The sequence below is a fragment of the Mytilus californianus genome, unplaced genomic scaffold (assembly GCF_021869535.1).
Source record: "Mytilus californianus isolate M0D057914Y unplaced genomic scaffold, xbMytCali1.0.p SCAF_5, whole genome shotgun sequence".
NCBI lineage: Eukaryota > Metazoa > Mollusca > Bivalvia > Mytilida > Mytilidae > Mytilus > Mytilus californianus.
The window spans coordinates 98,927,889-98,950,430 of NW_026262701.1; the positions used below are offsets into that span (position 1 = coordinate 98,927,889).

The 22,542-nt window shown below is 32.8% G+C and overlaps 2 protein-coding genes across 2 annotated transcripts; both read right to left on the reverse strand.

Moving 5' to 3' along the window:
• Positions 1–6,688: 6,688 nt before the first annotated feature.
• Positions 6,689–7,492, reverse strand: LOC127702829 (E3 ubiquitin-protein ligase TRIM56-like). Its single transcript, XM_052207130.1, has one exon. It carries the CDS (start codon positions 7,490–7,492, stop codon positions 6,689–6,691), a length of 804 nt encoding a protein of 267 aa, XP_052063090.1.
• Positions 7,493–19,071: 11,579 nt separating this feature from the next.
• Positions 19,072–20,843, reverse strand: LOC127700385 (tripartite motif-containing protein 2-like). Its single transcript, XM_052203827.1, has one exon. The coding sequence runs from the start codon at positions 20,822–20,824 to the stop codon at positions 19,193–19,195; it is 1,632 nt and encodes a 543-aa protein (XP_052059787.1). The 5' UTR covers positions 20,825–20,843; the 3' UTR covers positions 19,072–19,192.
• Positions 20,844–22,542: the final 1,699 nt, after the last annotated feature.

Sequence of the window (22,542 nt, forward strand, 5' to 3'; positions counted from 1 at the left end):
TAGAATTTCAGCAATATAAGATATCATCTACAAAATTGAAGGTATAGGTATAATGCATTTGTATATCAGGTACAATAGTTAATACTATATTAGAAAAATGAATTGTCTTACCTCTATAAGAAACACACATACAAAGTTCCGTTCTTAGATGTCTAGATATGATATAAATAAATAAGAGGGGTGTTCGTCTATTCTTTTATAGCATGATACAACATTTTTGACAATTATATCTAAACTAGAATATACCCAATATAATGCGCACATTTGTTTTAAATACGCTGCTGATTTAAAAACGTGACTATCCCAAGCCAGGAACACCATCAGTAACTATGTAACAGTCTTTTGTGAATTTAAGGGCAAATGATACAGCTTTTTTTCACCTAGTCAATTCAAATATGTAATCAAAAATATACCTTCATGTACTACTTTTAGAGATACGTGGGGTCCAAATTTTAGACATTTGCTCAAAATTTCGGTTTCTTGGAAATTTCTATCCTTTGGACAGACATATCTATTTTTGTTTTGTTTTAAAAGCTGAACACGAACAGATTTTTGTAAAAACATTTGGAATATCTCCTTTATAACAATTTATTGTAAATAATTTATTTTAATTAAATTTTCATGACTTTAGAAAAAACCGGCAATATTAGCTGTATAAATATCTAATTTAAAAAAAAAATACATCGGTGATTTGTTCATACAAATTGGAACAAATAATCTTCATACATAATCAAGCCAAATGTCATTTAAAAAAAGAGGGGTCAAAGTACTCGTTTTCAAACTAATGATTAAAATCAGTCGAAAAATGCATCTTTTCCCGATATGTCGCAGTTTGACGTCGCGAAAAATAACATTTTACGTTAACAAAGTCATTATCTCCCTTGTAACTGTATTGCATGCCCTTAATGATGGATATACGGCACAGATCATAATTGCTTATTGTGGAAGACCATATGATGTCCTTTAGGTGTTCAACAAATGAATTGTCAAAGAAGGATAACTATATAGATATAGGAAGATGTGGTATGAGTGCCAATGGGACAACTCTCCATCCAAGTCAAAAGCTATAAAAGTAAACCATTTTAGGTCAAAGTACGGTCTTCAACACGGAGCCTTGGCTCACACCGAACAGCAAGCTATAAAGGGCCCCAAAAATTACTAGTGTAAAACCATTCAAACGGGAAAACCAACGGTCTAATCTATATAAAAAACGAGAAACGAGAAACACTTATGAACCACATCAACAAACGACAACTACTGAACATCAGATTTCTGACTTAGGACAGGTGCAAACAATTGCAGTGGATTTAAACGTTTTAATGGTACCAAACCTTCACCCTTATCTGAAACATATCTGTTATATTGTATGTTACTTATTTAAAGAAAATGTTTATGGTTCATGATTAAAAAAAACTAATTGAAAGCATTCACTTGCTGTTAACATAACGAATCGACACGTCAATGCTAAATAACACGACAATAAACAGTAATTAAGGAATGGCTGTAATATTTTTTTCTGTCTATGAAGAAATAACATAAAAAATTGTAGTGCACACTGAATAACGCGCGTAGCGGGTTATTTAAAAGTGTGCACAACATTTTTGAGGTTATTTCGAATAGACAGAAACAATCTTACAGTCATTCCTTATAATTTAATTCTAAATTCCATTTTTAAGGAGTAAATCATGAAAAAACGTTAATGACGTCACGGTAACATGACAAAATTATGTCTCTGAGCTGATAGACAAAAAACTTTCAGCCAATCGGAAGACGTGTATATCCAAAATTAAACTATTGAACCATAAAACATATTTAACTAAAATTAACATATAAATGATTTTGGTTTTCTATGTAAGGCAATGAAGTTAAAAGCATTCAATTCTTTCGTTGAATTATTAAAATAGAAAAACTGACCCATTACCAAATGATACATGCATGACATGCATATGGTGAAACAATTAAACAAAAATTGCGCATTGATGAAGACTGAAAATTAGGTCGTGATCAGGTGAATACTGCACAGACGGATATGTACATATGAAAGCTAAATATAGTTGACCACTGAAATAAGGTGCCTTAGAAATAAAAATTAAATCAGATTTATCTGGACTTGCTTTAACATCAAATATCATCTGTTTAAGGATGTAGTTAGGAGAAATTAAAAAAAAAAAAACTAGAATTTAAAACTGATACTATAAGTCAGAAGAGCATTAGTTAAGGAACAAAATAGGCTAAAAAAAATTGATAGGTTATGGAACTCCTTTTTGAGATATTTGATTTTTTTTTTATAAATGGCGGGAAAAGGCTGACCCGGACTTTTACCTTATATTTAGTATTGACATTATTTGCCGGGTCTCAAATCGTAAAAAAAAATCTAGAATCTGCTTAAATTTTGGAAATTACCTTTTTATGAGCTATTGCATTCTTCTATGAAAAGAAAAGTGGGTGATATGTGGCAAAATATTTTACCCTGTATCGTACAAATTAACCCAATGAGTCCGAACATCTGACAAAAATTCATAAACCTGATCTGACCACATCCTTAAAGCAAAACGAATGAAAGATTTAAATTGCATTTGATTGCTAACAAAAAAGAAAGTAGTTAATAACAAAGGATCAAATCCAACTCCGTCAGTCATAGAATGACGGACAGCACCTTGACCAGAGGAAAATGATTAAGGACAATCAACATTTCACAAAACAATACACAGAAAAATAGATATTGGACAACATGAACCCCACCACAAACCGGGTCGAGATCAGATGCTCCTGGAGGGTAAGGAGTTCCTACTCCATATGTGGAACCCATGTCGTGTTGTTCAATTAAATAAAAAAAATAATGACAAGTTATATTCAATGATGCCAATATAGGGAATAGAGGACGGTTTTATGTGAAGAACAAGTGGGACATATATATTATCATCTGTGACACAGGTATATCAAAAGAACGGTCAACCAAATCATGATGGCGACCGTAAAACTTTCGAAAAGATTACTTCAACCTTACAAATACGAGTCCCTGTTTCAATAGTTTCCTTATGAGCAAGGAAATCATGAATGAAACGTATATACGTATATGGAATATTGTATCAAATTGGAAATATCTATACTGCTTTAATGTGGCCACATAGAAATGAAGGGATCATAATGGGACAACTTATTTTTTCCCGTTAAATTCATTCTCAACCGACCCGCATTGTCACTATAATTAGATCTAGATATGCTAATACTTTAAGCAGACTAACCTTTAGCAATGACATCCTTTATTTCAAATTAAATGGGATAGATGCGATAAACACTGTAACAACTTGATATAGTTACTGTCTTTAAGACATATCTCAAGACACAAAATCTCAAAATATTTTGACAATAATATTTTATGTAAAATATCCTTTAAATCACTTATATAATATGTTAACATTTTCAGATATTAAAAATATGTTTGTTTATTTTTTAACGTATATTAGTATCATTAATCTGTAATTAACACGTTTGGCTACTTCATTTGTATGATTTTAAGTTTAAAGCAACTATATGCATAGGATTTTTTTGTTTATACACAGTTTTGATTTTGAAGAAAAACCTACAAGTCCCAAGTCAGGAGCCTGTTGTTCAGTGATTGTCGTTGGTTTATGTCTGTCATATTTGTTTTTCGTAAATTGTTTTGTTATATATTAGGCCGTTAGTTTTCTCAATTGAATTGTTTCATATTTTTCATGTCGGGGCCTTTTATAGCCGACCATACGGTATGAGTTTTTCTCATTGTTGAAGGCCATGCGGTTGCCTATAATTGCTTACATCCTCTTCATTTGAACTTTGGTGGATAGTTGTCTCATTGGCAATCATACCACATCTCCTTATTTTTATATGGTTAGAAAATACAAATAATAACACCATTACAAACACAATTCCATTTTAATATTCTTGTCAAGGTTAGATAATACACAAAATAACACCATTACAAACTCAATCCCAATTTAATATTCTTGTACGTGTCTATAAATAAAACAAATCTATTTTATTTTTAGAAATTTACCTGTGATAATATAAACGTCACAAAAAATACGTCACTTATTGTGACGTTGATCCATTCATGTGACGTGCAGTTTATATTTAGTTTGTGGTGTCCTGATGTGCTGTCGTAAATTCATTGGAGGTGTCCGTTGTTATTCTGCGGTTTGCATGTTGTAATGTATTATTATATTATTTATCTATTTACTTTTCTGTGCTGAGTGTTCTTGCATTTGTTTGTACTGTATTCCTGTCAAGTAGTGTTGTCATTTTTAGCGGTACTTTAACATTGCCATATAAGCGGGAGGTTTGGCTAGCCACAAAACCAGGTTCAACCCACCATTTTTTCTTGAAATGTCCTGTACCAAGTCAGGAATATGGCAGTTGTTATCAGACAGTCCGTTTCTATGTACTAGTATGTTGGCGTTTGCTTTTGTTGTAGTTCAGTGTTTCTGTTGTTCCGTTGTTTCCTCTTATAGTTGATGTGTTTCCCTCGGTTTTAGTTTGTTACCCGGATTTGTTTTTGCTTAATCGAATTATGACTATTGAACAGCGGTATACTACTGTTGCCTTTATTAGTCCATAAAATTAGAATTTCGTTTTACATAAATTCAGAAATAATAAAAAAAAAATCATACAGTAATTCTTAAAAAACAAATCCGAGAATTTGACTACTGACGTCACCGGTCAAGTTATTATTCAGTAGAGAATTTTTAATGTTTAAAGAATTTACAATAACTTTTTGTAAAACATTGTCAAATACATTTTTATTGTTAAAAACCACTTACATTATAAATACAAGCAGATGTAAAATAAATGCAAATGAGAGGGGAAATAATTGAAAACAACATGTTATAAATTTCATGCGTCCAAAGCGCTTTTCTGGATTAAAAGAGGGACGAAAGATACCAGAGGGACAGTCAACCTTCATCAGGAACGCTCGAAGCCGAATAGTTGAAAGCCAAGGATGTATTACAACCAAAACAGTTGAAGAGCTATATGACCAAAAAGGACATAAAAAAATAGCCAAATCCATCTAAGGTCAACTTTGCCTGAGGGAGTTGAAACTTTTGTTTCTTATAATTTCAACATTTATTAACACACAATTTTAGAAAGGTTTGTTATAAATTATGTCAGTACCGAAGTAGACGATGCCGTTGGGGACTGATAGTCAACCAGCAGAGGTATCGACCCAGTGCTTTAAAAAATAAAAACAACACGTTATAAAGTTCATGCGTCCGAAGCGCTTTTCTGGATTTACCTTCATCAGGAACGCTCAAAGCCGAATATTTGAAAGCCAAAAATGTATTAGAACTGAAACAATTAGAAAGCTTTATGGCCAAAAAAAGACATAAAAAATAGCCAAATCCATTTAAGGTCAACTTTCCCTGGGGGAGTTGAAACCTTTGTTTCTTATAATTTCAAAATTTATAAACGGACATTTTTAGAAAGGTTTGTTATAAAGCTTGTCAGTACTGAAGTACTGACTACTGATCTGATAATACTCTCGGGGATTGATAGTCCACCAGCTGAGGTATCTTCCCCGCGCTGTAAACAAAAAATGAAAACAACACGTTATAAATTGCATGCGTCCTATTCTTCAAAGACAAAAGAACAAATATGTTTACAAGTCACTGTACTGTCATCAGCAATGAGCAAAACCCATACTATAAAGTTATATGATACAAAAATGTAAGCCTGTACTTTTTTACCAGTAAACGAACATTGCCAGCTAGTTTTCAGTACACTAATTCTTCAAAAAAATTGTGTATTTGATTAAAATCAACTTGAAGTCCAAAACTTGTGTCTTGTTGTTCTAATGACACACACTGACTGTAAAAAAAAATATTAAACGTTCTTATCGATTTTAAGACTAGTTTTCAATATAACTTTCGTCATTCATTCGGAATTTTAAATAAAAATCCAGGAATCTGACCTTCGATGGTAGATGTTCCATTATTACTTGATGGATAATTTTCAAAAGTAAACACTACACCGTTTTCGTATACTACAGTTTTCCCATTTCCCCCATAATAACAATCTGAACCTTTCATCACTACAACAGCATGGTACTTTGTAGTAGCTAAAAGTTTAACGGGTTTTGGGAACGTAATTTTAACAATATTATTTTCGGCTGCTTTACTGTCTATAGTGTCCTTCATCACAACAATATCTGCTGTATCGTCTTTAACTAAAGCGGTCACGTCAAATGTCGACGATCCGTCTAGGCATACATACGATAGAAATCCGCACAGTTCTATTTCCTTTGAAACCGAAAAACTTACAGCGTCTTCCTTATCACCATAGATTCTCCAATGATAATCTAAAATTGTTTCGAAACGATAGCAGTACAATGTTCCTGGTGAATAAGGGTTTACTGTCCCTCTTCTCAAATTGCCTTGCTAATTTAGTTGTATGTTCTAAATTCTGAAGCAAAAGTTTATAATCAACATTTTCTTAGCCTTGCTTTGAATCAATTGTTTATGTTCTTCTACGTGTTTCTTTAACTTCTCAACTCCCATCATAATCTGAACGCTGGATGACATTTTAACGGCTGCATCTAAAATCTGCTTTTCATTTTCGAAATAATTTTGTCTATTTTGAAAGATTATTAAAGTAGTGTCTATTGTTTCTCTTGCCTAAGTGTAATTTTTAACAGTTCCGCCTCCCATCTGACTTAAAGATCATTTATCTTGGCAACAAAGTCACCGAAGATATCACCAAGATTCTTTTGTTCTTGTTTATACTCGTTTTTTATTTTCTCCATTGCATACAGTTGATCTTTTAAGATTGTTTTTACATCAAGTTCTACATGGCTAAGTTGGGTTCTCAAATTTTTAAGTTTGTCAGTTTTCACATATTCATTTGCAGCATCTTCAATGGAAAGAACATTTTTACATCGCCTATGATGTATTGATACACACATCGAACAACAGGGAGTCTGATGGTCGACACAAAACAATTTGAGTTCTTCTCCTTTGTGTTCAGAACATTGGTTTTTAAAAGTTTTGAAGCATCCAGCGACCGATGAATATTCATTTATTTGTCTTATTTCGTGATTATGTGAGATTTTGTTCGCTTTATGGTGTTGCTTACAGTTTAAACATAATAAATCAGAACAATCAACACAAATTAAACTTGCCTCTGATTTTGCTTCCATTCGTTCGCATACCATGCATTGTTTTTGAGGTCTCTCAACTTTTTCCTTCTCTAATAATCCAATGATGAGCAAATTCAATGGTAACACTTTGTCCCATTCATCAGGTGTATTGACTTCCTTCGGTATAGTAACTGTATTCCTACATATCGGACAATCGATACTTTCTTTGTGGTTTTTCTCAAATATAGCAGTAATATAGGTCTGTATACAACTTTCACAAAATGTATGTAAGCACGGTAAATACTTTGGAATATTAAGTTTCTCCAGACAAATTGCACACGTAGTTATGTCAACGACATGACGCTCAACAGACGTCGCCATTTCAACGCTTATCTGTACAAGGAAGTAATAAGATTCTATATATACCGATCCACTGATAGTGCTTTATAATAATGATCATACTATAACCGACTGATAGTGCTGTACACTGACATTAACCTCATGTATTCTTATACAGAAACAAAAATTAAAGCTACTTAACAGATTTAATAAAATGAAATTATCATTTATAACTTGAACTCCACCTTGAATAATAACATCATAAATTGACTGGCAAATTTGATATTTAATCTAATCAAATATTTCTGTTAACAGGTTACAAGATTGAAATAAATATTGATTATCGGAGGTTGACTATTTTACATATATCTTGAAATTTTAATGACAAACAATGCAACATAATCTTCATATCCCTTAGTCCAAAACCTAGAAATACCATATTCCAAATAATATTTTAATCCAAAACGCATTTTTCTTTTTTTAAAACTACATTTATAAGTTTTTTATTGAAAGCCGTCCTTTTACCTTTAATTGTTCACATTTGTCTCTTTTTGGTCTTTAAAAGTTGTCTCGTTGGTCAACATACCACATTTTCTTATTTTTCTTGGAATCTTTCAATTTTGTTCTTCTATTTCGTAGTCATTACAGTGGGTTTTTTTCGTTAAATTGGTCTTTGCCCCATTTATATTTCATTTAAGGACGTTGTGGTGCGTTATTTGGGATTCTTGGTAAGTTTTATACCAGCTTTATTTTTCATTCAATGACGTTGTGATGCGTTGCCGTGTTGATATGTTGCTGTTTTCCTTTTTAGTATCTTCCTGAGACCGTTGCTGCAGTATTTTCATTAAATCCAAAATAAAATGTTGGACTGTCCATCACTAAAAAATTATGATAAACGAAATCAAATTCCTTCTTATTATTTCGGCAACGACATGTTTCTATAGAATAACACTCAACAGGTACGCTCCAAATACCAACATGATTACGGCAATCACGGATTTGCAAGCCCTAACTATTGAATGTCTATCAACGACAAAACATGATGGTTTATATATGTATGTATGCCCTTTGAAATTTTGATATTTTATTTTTAGACTGACATATTTAAATAGAATAGAGAATGGAGATGGGGAATGTGTCGAGGAGAGACAACAACCCGACCAAAGACCAACCTAAGGCCACCAATGGGTCTTCAACACAGCGAGAAAATCCTGCACCCGGAGGCGAGCTTCAGGTGGCCCCTTAACAATAATGTAAACTAATTCAGTGAAATAAACGCCTCACTAAACTCCGAAACATACAAATTAACCAAAATAACAACAACAAAAAAACACACAAGACAAATAAAGGCTAGAGATTCCTGACTTAAGACAGGCGCAAAAATGCGGCGGGTTAAACATGTTTGCTTAGATCTCAACCCTCCCTCCTTACCTCTAGCCAACACCTATATATAATCTCGCTTTGACAAAACGGAATTCAACGCGTAACAGATATAGATAAGTCATTCAGCTTCACGAGTTTGAGAAAAGCTTAAAGTGCAATCGTATGTATAATCCTAACTACTGAGAAAAATGAAAAAGAAACAAAAATATTAACTTATAGTCATGTTGAATGTCGACCAAAGAATTTGATCGTTTTCACACCAGCATTTCTTAATGTAAAGTATCTTAATGTAAAACATTCAAACAGGTTTAAATGTATGTCATCTATGATATTCCTTTGACCTTCTTTCGAAATTGTTAAGATTACAAGGGAGGAAAAGGACTTAAAGCGTTGGTTTAACACCGGTTTCTACAGAAGTAATCTGAACCATATATCTAACCTTTAAATTTTTGTTTCAGTATTGGCAGTAGTTAAGCTTACATCACGTGTACGGTAGCATTAAAATATTGACTAATGTAACAGATAAATAAATTTTGCACAATCATAATTGGAGTGCATATGGAATGAAGAATTTTCACTATTATATAAAATCCTTGATGGTGGACTGTTAATTTCAAAGACATGTCTCAACAAAATGTCCAAAACAGTAAAATGGGAGTGTTATGTAAGAAATTCATATAATTGCCATCAAAACTTGTTTGACCCTTTTGTAAATATCCGAGTTGCAGTTTGATCTAATGTCGATTTTTTTCTTCTTTTCCTGTCTAATGTTAATTACCATATTTTACTTTGAATAGCTCGGACACTAGAAAATTGAACATTCAAACTAATGAATGTACCGAATGAATCGGAAGTGCAGCAATATATATGATATCAGTTTAAAAAAAATGATAGTATAGATATAATGCAGTCGTATATCAGTTAAAATAAGAAAAACCTATAAATCGGTATCATTCCGTTATTTAAGTAGCTGGATTCGTCTATTCATTTATAGCTTGATATACCATATTCGTCAATACGATCTAAACTAGCAAATAGACATTTTATCTTATATTATAATAAGCACACTCAGCTTTTTTGTTATAATGGTAAACATGCGCACATTGGTATAAAAAATAGGTCAATTCGCGGCTGATTTTAAATGCACATATTAACGTGCCTATTACAAGTCAGGACCATTATCAGTGTCTGTCTTTGAGGATTTAAAGCTGGGTATGTCAAACAGATCTTTGTCTATTGTTCAAAACAGTATATTGCCCGTTAGATTTCCTCAATGGTTTTATTTCGTTTGAGGGATATGAGAAGTTGACATACACCCAAAATCTTCTAGATTTAATTTTAATCATAAGTCACGACTACATTGTCAAAGAAGGATAATTGAATTCGTATGTAATCATGATATGTTTATTTGAAGATCAAAAATAGAGAAAAATTTCATTTCCACGGCTAATAATACGCACTTCTAAGTCTAACGCAACAAATAGCAATGAACCATTTAATCTCGTTTAATAAGAAACACGAAAGCCAATTTTCTCTGGAAAGAAGCATATACATAAATTGATGTTCCATCTAGGCAAGGAAGTTATAGAGTATTAAATACATTCAGGTTATCGGAATTCCCATGGGAACTAACTGTGCACCACTTATTGCGCACCTGTTCCTGTATTGTTATGAGTTACAATGTATGACTAAAATTAGCAAAGACCCATCGAAACAACATCTGATTCAAAAATTTAATAACACTTTTAGATATTTAGATGATATATTGGCTCTCAATAATGACGACTTCAGTATGTACACTAAAGAGATTTATCCTGTCGAACTGACTTTAAATAAAGCTAATACTAACAATGAACACTGCCCTTTCCTGGATCTTGATATCTATATCTTTAACGGGAAGCTTAATACCAAAATTTATGATAAAAGAGATGATTTTTCATTTCCTATTGTTAATTATCCATTTTTAGATGGTGACGTTCCCTTGTCACCATCTTATGGTGTTTATATATCTCAACTTGTTCGATTCGCTCGTGTATGTAACAACGTATTTGATTTCAACGAAAGAAATCTCTGTATTACTGAAAAATTATTACACCAGGGTTTTCGATATCACAAAGTAGTCAAAACATTTACTAAATTTTATCATCGGTACAAGGACATCATTCGTAAATATAAATCAACATGCAGACATCTTATACGTTCAGGTATTTCACATCCAATATTTTATGGTAATATTCTTACAAAGCACAAAAACGTCGGCATTCACCTCAAAAGCTAACCAAACCTTTAAACAGACTTATTCGGTATTAATATTGATTCACTCATAGGGTCTTTGCATGGGACACATTTATTCTAAAACCAGTTCTTGGCATGATACGGGTTATGTTCTTCTCATATATTTTATGATGGTATGATGCTAAACCCCTAATGGGAGGGATTGTACCTGATTTTCATATGATGAAGACATAATCTTTCAATTAGTTTAATTGAGGTCTGGAGCTGGCATGTCAGTAACTGCTAGTAGTCCTTTGTTAATGTATGTATCATTGTCATTTTGCTTAGTTTCTTTGGTTACCTATTCTGACATCGGACTCGGACTTCTTTAAAACTGAGTTTTACTGTGCGTATTGCTATGTGTTTCTTGATTCTACATTGGCTAGAGGTATAGGGGGAGGGTTAAGATCTCACAAAACATGTTTAACCCCGCCGCATGTTTGCGCCTGTCCCAAGTCAGGAGCCTCTGGCCTTTGTTAGTCTTGTATGTTTTTTTAATTTTAATTCTTTTATATGTTTTGGAGTTTAGTGTGACGTCCATTTTCACTGAACCAGTACACAATTTTATTTAGGGGCCAGCTGAGGACCACCTCCGGGTGCGGGATTTTCTCGCTGCGTTGAAGACCCATTGGTGGCCTTCGGCTGTTATCTGCTCTTTGGTCGGGTTGTTGTCTCTTTGACATATTCCCCATTTCCATTCTCAATTTTATTCGTTGAACTATTGTTATTAAGAAACTCAAATAATTACAAAAGCTATACGTGCATTATATGTTCAAGGTGCAAGGTGCAATAGATATATTTTCTATTTTTCCCGTATATCTGAACCTTAAGCAGAAGACTAATGCCGCAAACGGGCACATATACTTTATGATTAAATAGCTAACTACTGACTTTTAGAGATTAGAAATACACTCTGATTAAAATTCAGGATTTTCTATACTCATTTGTTCACGATGAATATAACCTGTTTAGTCCTATAATCACTGTGTATCATCGCCACCGGAAATTGGGTACTAACGAAGCGGAGAGAAATGGAAAAAAAAGTAAACAAGGTAAGAATTCATTCAATTTAAAGCATTTCTACTGATTTGACGAGAGTACCGCTTAAGAAATGATTTTCTGATATATAATTCTTTAAATTATTAGGCCGATAAGTACAAAATTAAGACAATATTTTGTGTTATACTCCAAAGCTTGCCACTTAGTACCTGAAAATTTCGAGGTCGATTGTCCTCTGTCGCCCCATTGGCAAGATATTCAACTGTTTTTCATTATTTTTCCAGACACGTTTTTAGATTATGATAGTGTGACATCATATTGACTGAAATCTGTTGTCATAAAGATGTTTTTAAAGAATACGGACCAAAACATTGTTTGTTTATTGTACGGCGAATTGCAGGACGTTGTACGGCGAATTGCAAAATAACAACTTTTGTCTGTATGGCGTCTTGCAATATATTGTAATTTAAAGATGAAATTAATGATTGTTTAGATAATATCAAGTGACGAAATTTTGGCTGTATCAAAGCTTTAACGGCTTACAAATATACAAAATAAATTACTGATCAAATATTATAAAATATATGCCGTTAATTTCGTTCAGAAGTCGTCGTTGCGTACCTCTATTTGACTTTGTGTTTTTAAAGACAAAAAGGTTTTTTTCAACCATATTATCTTAAATACATTTATATATCGTTATAATACTAACGACTGTTGTCTTATTTGTTGTCAGGGTGAAATTTTGTAAGTTCAATAAAAAAACGACCATTCATCTTTTGTTGGTGCTGTTTTTTTTTTTAAATATAAACAGTGGAGTTGTTGTATGATTGCAAATAAGATAACTATCCACCAGGGTAAAAAAAAGTGTAATGTAAGCAATTATATGCTATCGTTTGGCCTTCAACAACGAAAAATCGTACCTTACAGTCGGCTATAAAAAGCCCCGATATGAAAATTGTGGAAGGATTCAACAAGAAAACTAACGGCCTAACTCATAACAAAACAATTTACGAAAAATAACAAATATGATAGAGATGAACCAATGACAACCACCAAACTACAGGCTCGTGACTTCGGACCGACACATAAAGAATGTGCTGGGTTAAATAGATATAGGAAGATGTGGTATGAGTGCCAATGAGACAACTCTCCATCCAAGTCACAATTTATAAAGGTAAACCATTATAGGTCAAGGTACGGTCTTCAACATTGTTTATTGTTTATTTTTTAAATTTCTGAAATGAATAATTTGTAATTTGTTTAAAGAAAAATGAAGAAAATACTTTGTTTTCATTGAAAATTAGGAGAAATAAATCATGAATTGTGTTTCGAATTAATTTTCTTGTTTCTAATTGAAAATAAGATTGTATTTTTTTTTTTTTTAGTTTAAGTAAATTCAATCAATCTTTTTATTTACAGGGAAAAAATAATAAAAGACTGTTGGTAAGGCTGTTTGGCCTAAACTTAAATGAGTAGATGCATTTGCCTTAAAAGAAATAGCAGTACGTGGTTATTTGTTTTCAAACACACCTTCTCTGTTTTGAAACTTATAAAGGTATGGATCTCGGCCTATCTGTTTGGTTGAATATAAATGTGAATTCATAGAGTTTCAAAATCAACAGTAAGCCCTATTTGTGTGTGTGTGTAAATAATCTAATCTTTAGATAGATGCTAAATTTAAAATCATTTTTCTTAATAAGAAGAAGAAAGTGCAACTTAAGCACGTCTGAATGTAAAAAGGTGTACCCGACTTATTCGTTCACTATAAGAATTTACCGATTTCGGTATTTTAACAAAACTGTTTACGAGGGCAAATAAATAAATGAACGCTAATAGCCTATCAAATCAACATATAAATTTACGTGGATTTTTCCAAAAGAATTTATGAGTATGCAGCATCAGGATTCAAAAATATTTCAACCTGTCCTTATTAGATGTTATTTCATTATAATTCTTTAAACTTACAAGTCGAAGATGTAAGCATTTGTGAATTGTATTAATAAGTATATAATATTAAGATGACAACAAATAAAAACTTCATACAAGGTCATCTTTATTCTCAAGTAGAAAGTTTATATAAATAGTTTATGCCGTAGCCACAGCCGGATTTGTATCCCTTGTATCGGATTCTTCTTTCATTCTTTCCAAAAATGATTAATCTAAGGTTAATATTTTTTTTAAATTTAAACAGTGTTAGCCACCGAGCTTGTTCATTTCTTAACATATAGAGATGAAGTTTTAAAAAAAAAATGTTCTTTATTCTAATATATTGGCTGTATCTGCCTTTTACAAATAAGACAATAACATTAATTGAAAAAGGAGACGTGGAATGGTTTTCACTGAGAGGACTTTCAAACAAAGTCCAAATGAAATAGATTTGACCAACTATTGGTTACTTTACACTTCACACTTCACAATGAACAAAACCCATAACGTATCAAAACTGCCTGATTTATGACAAAATCATACACAAATATGTCAGGCAGCAACTTACGACAGCCGCTATATTACATGTTCCTGACCAGGGACAGACACATATATATTGAGGCGGGCTTAAACATGTTTGTGAGCACTCAAACCTCCCTTAACATGGTGCCGTGGTGTAGCAATACAACATTTTTTTTGCAGAGATTGATAATTCGTTTATATTTCATTTTATCTGAAAGTTGAAAGAGAATTCATTCACTTAATGGTTCTAAATATTCAATGCGGAAAAATTCTCCTGCCATTACCTCCTTCCTTCCCTCCACCCACAACCCATCCCCGAAATGTTCATCACTTATATGCAAATGCTGACTAATGTTGTATGGTTAAAACATTTGGTTGAGGCAATCTAAAGTTTGAGAACAGAAACGACAGCTTTAGCTTTTTTTCATTTATAAAAGGGCATAACTCAAGAACGGTAACAGTGACGCTACCCAATTTATAACTTGATCTGTGTTTTGTGGTGATAAGCATTTCGTGTAAGTTTTAAAACATTTGGTTAAGGCATACTAAAGTTAGAGAACGGAAACCAATTATTGGGACTTTCTGGACAGACGGGAGAGACGGGTCGGACGGACATGGGTAACATTTAACGCTACGTCAGGTATGTAAAAGATGTAATAGGACTGTGTTCAAGCCTTATATTGTGTATACATCTTAAATGGTGTCAAGCGAATTGTATTTTTATTAAATGCATAATTAGATATTTGAACCTAATACTTTATTTTCTTTAGAAAGACGGCAAATAAATATTTTGAAATTAGCATGTTGCCATACAGTTGAAAACAAGTTGCCATACAGTAAATTTGTCAACATGAGCAAGTTGCCGTACCCTAGACTTTATTTTTTATGGTCTATATTCTTTAAAAACGTTCATTTTGACAACAAATTTCAGTAAATATGATGCCACACTATAATAATCTAAAAAAGTGTCTGGAAAAATAATGAAAAACAGTTGAATATCTTGCCAATGGGGCGACAGAGGACGATCGACCTCGAAATTTTCAGGTACTAAGTGGCAAGTTCTTGAGTATAACACAAAATATTGTCTTAATTTTGTACTTATCGGCCTAATAATTTAAAGAATTATATATCAGAAAATCATTTCTTAAGCGGTACCCTCGTCAAATCAGTAGAAATGCTTTAAATTGAATGAATTCTTACCTTGTTTACTTTTTTTTTCCATTTCTCTCCGCTTCGTTAGTACCCAATTTCCGGTGGCGATGATACACAGTGATAATATAAGACTTCGGAGTTTCATATCATTTACATTCAACGTTTATTATCGGTTTTTTTTTTTTTTTACTGTCAATGTTGAATGTCTATCTTTCTTGCTAGTTTCAAAAGTTCAGAGACCCGTATTTGGAGTAATTACCCTTGATATGTCATTTTTTTACAAATATCGCAGTTTTTAGTTATTATCTTGATTTTTTTTATAATTACAAAGAAACTGTATAGAGTAAAATTGACAAGGAAAGTAAGTTCTAAAAATAAGTAAACATATCTGAAAATGATAGTTGATTACTGATTGAAGGAGTAGCCCTTAAATGACGATTTGTTTTACCCATTTTTTGAGAGATTTATTCAGAAACTATACAAGAAGCAGAAAAACGGTATATAAAAAAAAATCACCAACAAAATCTGATCTGGTGTCAGGTAGTCGACAGGTTGACAGAATAAAAAGGTCGACTGGTCAACGGGTCAGCTGGTCGACAAATTGACACATCGACAGGTTAACTGGTTGACAAGTTGACATGGCGGCACATCTGGAATTCGAGTTAGGTTTAGGTTATGTTATGGATTGTGTTATGGAAAGGATTAAGGTCATGGTTTGGTTAGGGTTGGGGTAATGGGTAAGTGCCAGGTTTACGTTAAGGGGCTTTTAATAGGATTTAAAATATGGTATAAGATAGGGCTTCGATTAGAATAAGGGGTTAGGGTTTGAACTATGGTTGGGGTAGTGTTATGGGATAAGATTAAGGTTTTGGCTAAGGGTTGGGGTATATAGTTAGGGTTAGGGTAATGGTTAAGTTTACGGTAAGGATAAGGATAAGGATAAAGTTACGGTAAGAATTCAGGTTTGAGTTAGGATAAGGGGTTATGTTAGTGGTAAGGGTTAACATTAGCATTTAGTTTAGGGTTGCAAAATAAATTTTAATAACATGAAACGAGTTGATATATATAATAATTGATATTTGTCAGGTCTTCTTGTCGACCTGTTAAATTGTTGTCGTTTTGATTCTTTGAACTGTTGCCAAATGATAGTGAATTGGTATAAAGAATATTTGATATTTGTCATGTTAACCTGTAGACCTGTCGATTTGCTGACCTGTCGATCTGTAAAGTAAAATTGTCGTTCTGTTTCCAAATAATCGTAAAAGCATATAACGAATTGATATAAAGAATAATTGATATTGTCTCGTGATCGTTCGACCTGTTGGCCTGTTGACTTGCTAACCTGTAGACTTGCTGACCTGTCAACTTGTCGACTTGCGGTACTGTCGACTAGTTAAAATAGACAGCTAAACTGCTGACCAGTTGACTTGTTTATCAGGACAATGTTATTTACTTGTTGATCGAGCTATCGATCCGGTGGCCTGTCGACCTATTGATATATCAACATGTTTCCAGAATAATTTTATGTCCTGTCGAACTGTCGACTTCCTGATCTGTCGACTTGTCAATTTGCTGACGTATATACTTGTAAATGAAAAAAATGTAGAACGTAAAACTAGTTAAGACGTAGAGTATTCAATTTGTGTCCTTTTGACTCGATGACTTGTTGACCTGTTGGTGGGGTCCGTGTTGCTCAGTCTGTACATTTGTATGTTGTGTTTGTGTACTGTTGTTTGTCTTTTGGTCTTTTTTTTTTTTGCAATGGTGTTGTCAGTTTATTTTCGACTTATGAGATTGAATGTCCCTTTGGTATCTTTCGCCTTTCTTTGACTTTCTGAACAAAGTATATGTTAATTTATGTTTTTTACCCGATGACCTGTTGAGCATATTCTCCATAGTAAATTAAGCGTTTATTTTGAAAATCAGAAAGTTTGGAAGGCGCAGTAATTGTTGTTGCCTCGGCCCATCAATATTAATAAAAGAACCAATGTCCCCCGCGTTGCACATATTTTATCTATCCAAGGTACAAGGGCAATTACTACAAACGCACTTTTTTTTCTCTTTAAAACTGTTTATTAATATCTTAAGAGAAATGAAGGCTTCAGAGCAAATGCAATGTGATTTCCATTTTAATTTATATTTCCAAGGGGCATAACTCGTTAAAAATATTTGATCAGAACTTATTTTCGAAAGTGTTATAGACATTGCTGATATAAACCTAGAATATAAGTTTCATAAAATAATCAATATTTTTAAGGGGCACAACTCTTTTAAAAATAATTGATCAGCACAGATTTTTGAACTCTTCAAGTACATCGATGATATAAACCTATAATGTAAATTTCATAAAAATCATGGAAGAATTGTACTTATTAGAGCTCTCATAAAATTAATAAAATAAAATTAATATTTCCAAGGAGCACAACTCTTTTAAAAAATTTTGATCGGCACTGATTTTCAAATTCGTCCAAAACATTGCTAATATAAACCAGTGATTTAAGTTTCATAAAATTCTGGCAAGAATTGTACATATGAGAACGCTAACAATGCAATTCTCCATATAATTTATTTTTCCAAGGGGCATAACTCTTTTAAAAATAATTGATCGGCACTGATTTTCGAACTCGTCCAAGACATTGCTGATATAAACCTATGATATAAGTTTCATAAAAATCTGGCAGGAATTGAACACATGAGAGCGCTAACGATGCAATTTCCTATAAAATTAATGTTTCCAAGGGCATAACTCTTTTAAAAATAATTGATCGGCACTGATTTTCGAACTCTTCCAAGACATTGCTAATATAAACCTATGATATATGTTTCATCAAAATCTGGCAAGAATTGTACAAATGAGAGCGCTAACGATGCAATTTTCAATATAATAAATGCTTCCAAGGGGCATAACTCTTTTAAAAATAATTGATCGGCACTGATTTTCGAACTCATCCAAGACATTGCTGATATAAACCTATGATATAAGTTTCATAAAAATCTGGCAAGACTTGTACACGTGAGAGCGCTAACAAGACCGGACGGACGGACGGACGCCCGATATTTCCATGTCCCCCTCAACGCGTTACGCAGGGAACAAACAAAATTGACGGATTTTTATAAACGTTTACTATAATTGCTTACCATTCAGGAGCATGTGAGTTCAGCTCCCGTTTTTTTGCCATTCATATTGTTCAATATTTAGTGTAGTTGTTTTGTGGACAGCTGTCTGTCTGTCTTCGACTTATGTTTTTGATAACCAATTATAAGTATCTGTTTCCCTTTTTGACGACTCTTGAAAAAATTATTAAAACCCTGAAATTAAGAAGAAGATATGTTAACATTTAAAAAAAGCTCTTCTAGGTATGTTTTTTTAATTTTCGCCATTAATTTCTGATAAACAAGTTAAGCCCATCAGCACATTAGCCCAAGCAGTATTCTATCACATATCACACTTTGAAAGTTAAGTACTGTTAGTTACAATAAAAAGATTCATACAGGAATTCTAAATAAAAATCCAGGAATTTGGCCACTTCCCGTACTTGTGAAATTATCACTAAGCGGAGAATGTTCAAAAGTAAACACAACACCGTGACTGTCTACTACAGTTTTCCCATTTTCCCCATAATAACATTGAGGACCTCTCATCAACATAACAGCATGGTAATTTTTATTAGCTAATAGCTTTACTGGTGTTGGAAATTCAATTTTAACCATTTTATTTTCGGCTAATTTACTGTCTATAGTGTCCGTCACTACAACAAGATCTGTTGTATCGTGTTTAACTGTGGCGTTCACGTCACATGTCGATAATCCATCGCTACATACATACGATAGAAGTCCGCATAGTTCTATTTCCTTTGATAGCGAAAAACGTATTGCGTCTTTTTTGGAACTACCGACTTTCCAACCATAAAAAACTTTTCCGAAACGACAGCAGCTAAATATTTCAGAGAAATTAGGCGTTACAGTCACACTGCTCAGTTCAATACATTTGTTTGTTTTTTTGCATGAAATCTGACACTCCTTCTCCATTTGTTCAGCTAATTTAGTTATATTTTCTGCATTCTGCAGTACTAGTTCATAATTCACGATTTCCGTAATCTTAGTTTGAATCAATTGTTTATGTTCTTCTACATGTTTCTTCAACTTTTCAACTTCTATCATAACTTGAACATTGGATGCAATATTCACAGCTGCATCTAGAATTTGTTTTTCATTTTCTATATTTTTTTGTTTATTTTGAAAGATTATTATAGTAGTTTCTATTGCTTCTTTTGCCTCGTTGTAATTTTTTAAAAGTTCCGCTTCTCGTCTGACTTTGAGATCATTTATCTTGGCAACAAGGTCACAGAAAATAATCTCAAGGTCCTTTTGTTTTTGATAATATTCCTTCTCTATATTTTCCTTTGCAGAACTTCGATCTTTTATTATTGCTTTTACATCTGAATTCACATTTCCGAGTTGGGTTCTCAAATACTCAATTTTGTCAGATTTCGAATATTCCATAGCAGCATCTTCTATGGAAAGAACATGTTCACACCTCCGATGATGGATTGATACACACATCGAACAACATGGAGTCTGATTGTCGGCACAAAATAATTTGAGTTCCTCTCCTTTATGTTCGGAACATTTATTTTTAAAGGTCTTTAAACAATCTGTGACCGATGAAAGTTCATTAATTTGTCTTATTTCGTGGTCACATGAGGTTTTGCTCGCTTTATGGTGTTTTTTACAGTTTGAACATAATAAATCAGAACAGTCAACACAAATAAAACTTGCCTCCGATTTTGTTTCCATTCGTTCACATACCATACATTGTTTTTGTGGACTCTCAACTTTTTCTTTTTCCAATAGTCCAACGATTAGGAAATTCAGTGGTAACACTTTCGCCCATTCGTCAGGTGTACGGGCCTCCTTCGGTAAAGTTACACTAGTCCTACAAACTGGACATTCGATACTTTGTTTATGTTCTTTCTCAAATATAGCAGTAATATAGGTCCGTAAGCAACTTTCACAAAATGTATGTAAACACGGTAAATACTTTGGAATGTTCAGTTTCTCCAGACAAATTGCACACGTAGTTATGTCAACAACATGACTCTCAATAGACGTCGCCATTTTAACGCCCCTCTGAACAAGGAAGTAATAAGACGCAAATCACTTTATTATATATATATATACCGATTGACTGATAGTGCTTTATATTATCACAATGTTGTCGTCTGATAGTACTATCACATTTACATAATTTGTGATAATACATGTACACATATTTTTATAAAGCTATTTAACAAAATTAACTATCAAATGAAATAATCATTTCCAACTTTTAACTCAAATTTTTCAAATAATATTGTAATCTAAGAAGCCGCCTCATTAATTTTTTAGATGTTTAATTGTTCCTTGTGAGGTAACTTTGTAGTCTTTTTTCATTGCGTATCTTCAATATGCAGGGATTTTTAATGAATACCTTAGAGTATCTTTGAAATCAATGAACCGTTTTGGTTTTTACATTACAACTTGTATCGTTATCACAGCAGTCCGGGATGTGGTTCCATAAAATTGCTCCCCTTGTTTATTTCGCTCTCCTGTCAAATCATGTAATTTCGCTACCTCCAATGGTAGACGCGACAACGATGGGTGTCGTCAGGACAGGTACGATTAAAGAAATCAGTTAGGAATAAGAAGATCCCCATTGGTATAGGTGAGTTGTTTAATAGTTGTTGCTTTAAGATAAATGCATGTTTTAGATTAATACATACTCAGGAATAGCTGGAATGGAAAGAAACGTGTTGCTACGAGACCCCGGAAACCGATGGTAGAATTTTTTTTTTAAATCTAGAGACGATCGTTCTGAGTGTGCCACCTACACATTCAAACATGTACACAACCAACGTATCCCCTGTCTATCTAATGTGTTTTCATAATTATGTGATATAGGGCAAAAAAAGGTAGCAGTTTTTTGTGTCTTGTTGTTAAGCATTTCTAGGGGAGATAATGTTATTTTTTACGGGTGTGTTTGATAGGTTTGTTACACTGTAACATTATTATATAATACACACTCATAAAGTTGCTAAAAAGCGCCTCTCACACACAATTAACTCAATTTCAATTATTCTATTTACCGGGTTATTGTAGTCCTATAATATAAGACTTTGGAGGTTCATATCATTTACATTCAACGTTTTTTGTCGGATTTTTTTTTACTTTCAATGTTGCACGGTTGATAGTAAAAAAAAAATCCGATAAAAACGTTTAATGTAAATGATATGAACCTCGGAAGTCTTATATATAGTCCTATAATATAAGACCTCTGAGGTTCATATCATTTACTAGTACATTCAACGTTTTTTATCGGATTTTTTTTTACTATCAATATTGAACCGTCAACATTGATAGTAAAAAAAAATCCGATAAAAAACGTTGAATGTAAATGACATGAAATTCAACATTGGTAGTAAAAAAAATCCGATAAAAAACGTTGAATGTAAATGACATGAAATTCAACATTGATAATAAAAAAAAAATCCAATAAAAAACGTTGAATGTAAATGATATGAACCTCCGAAGTCTTATATTATAGGACTACTGGTTATTGGTTCTTTATCCTAACTAAATGTTTTTGTGGTGTATATTACAAACAAGAGGCTCTCAAGAGCCTGAATCACTCACCTGTATTTCAGAGGAGAAGATTTTTAAATGTTAGCAAACTTAATGAACAAATTGTGTAAAATTGTCTTTGAAGGGCAATAACTCCTTAAGGGGTCAATTGATAATTTGGGTCATATTAACTTTTTTGTAGATCTTACTTTGCTGAACATTATTGCTGCTTACAG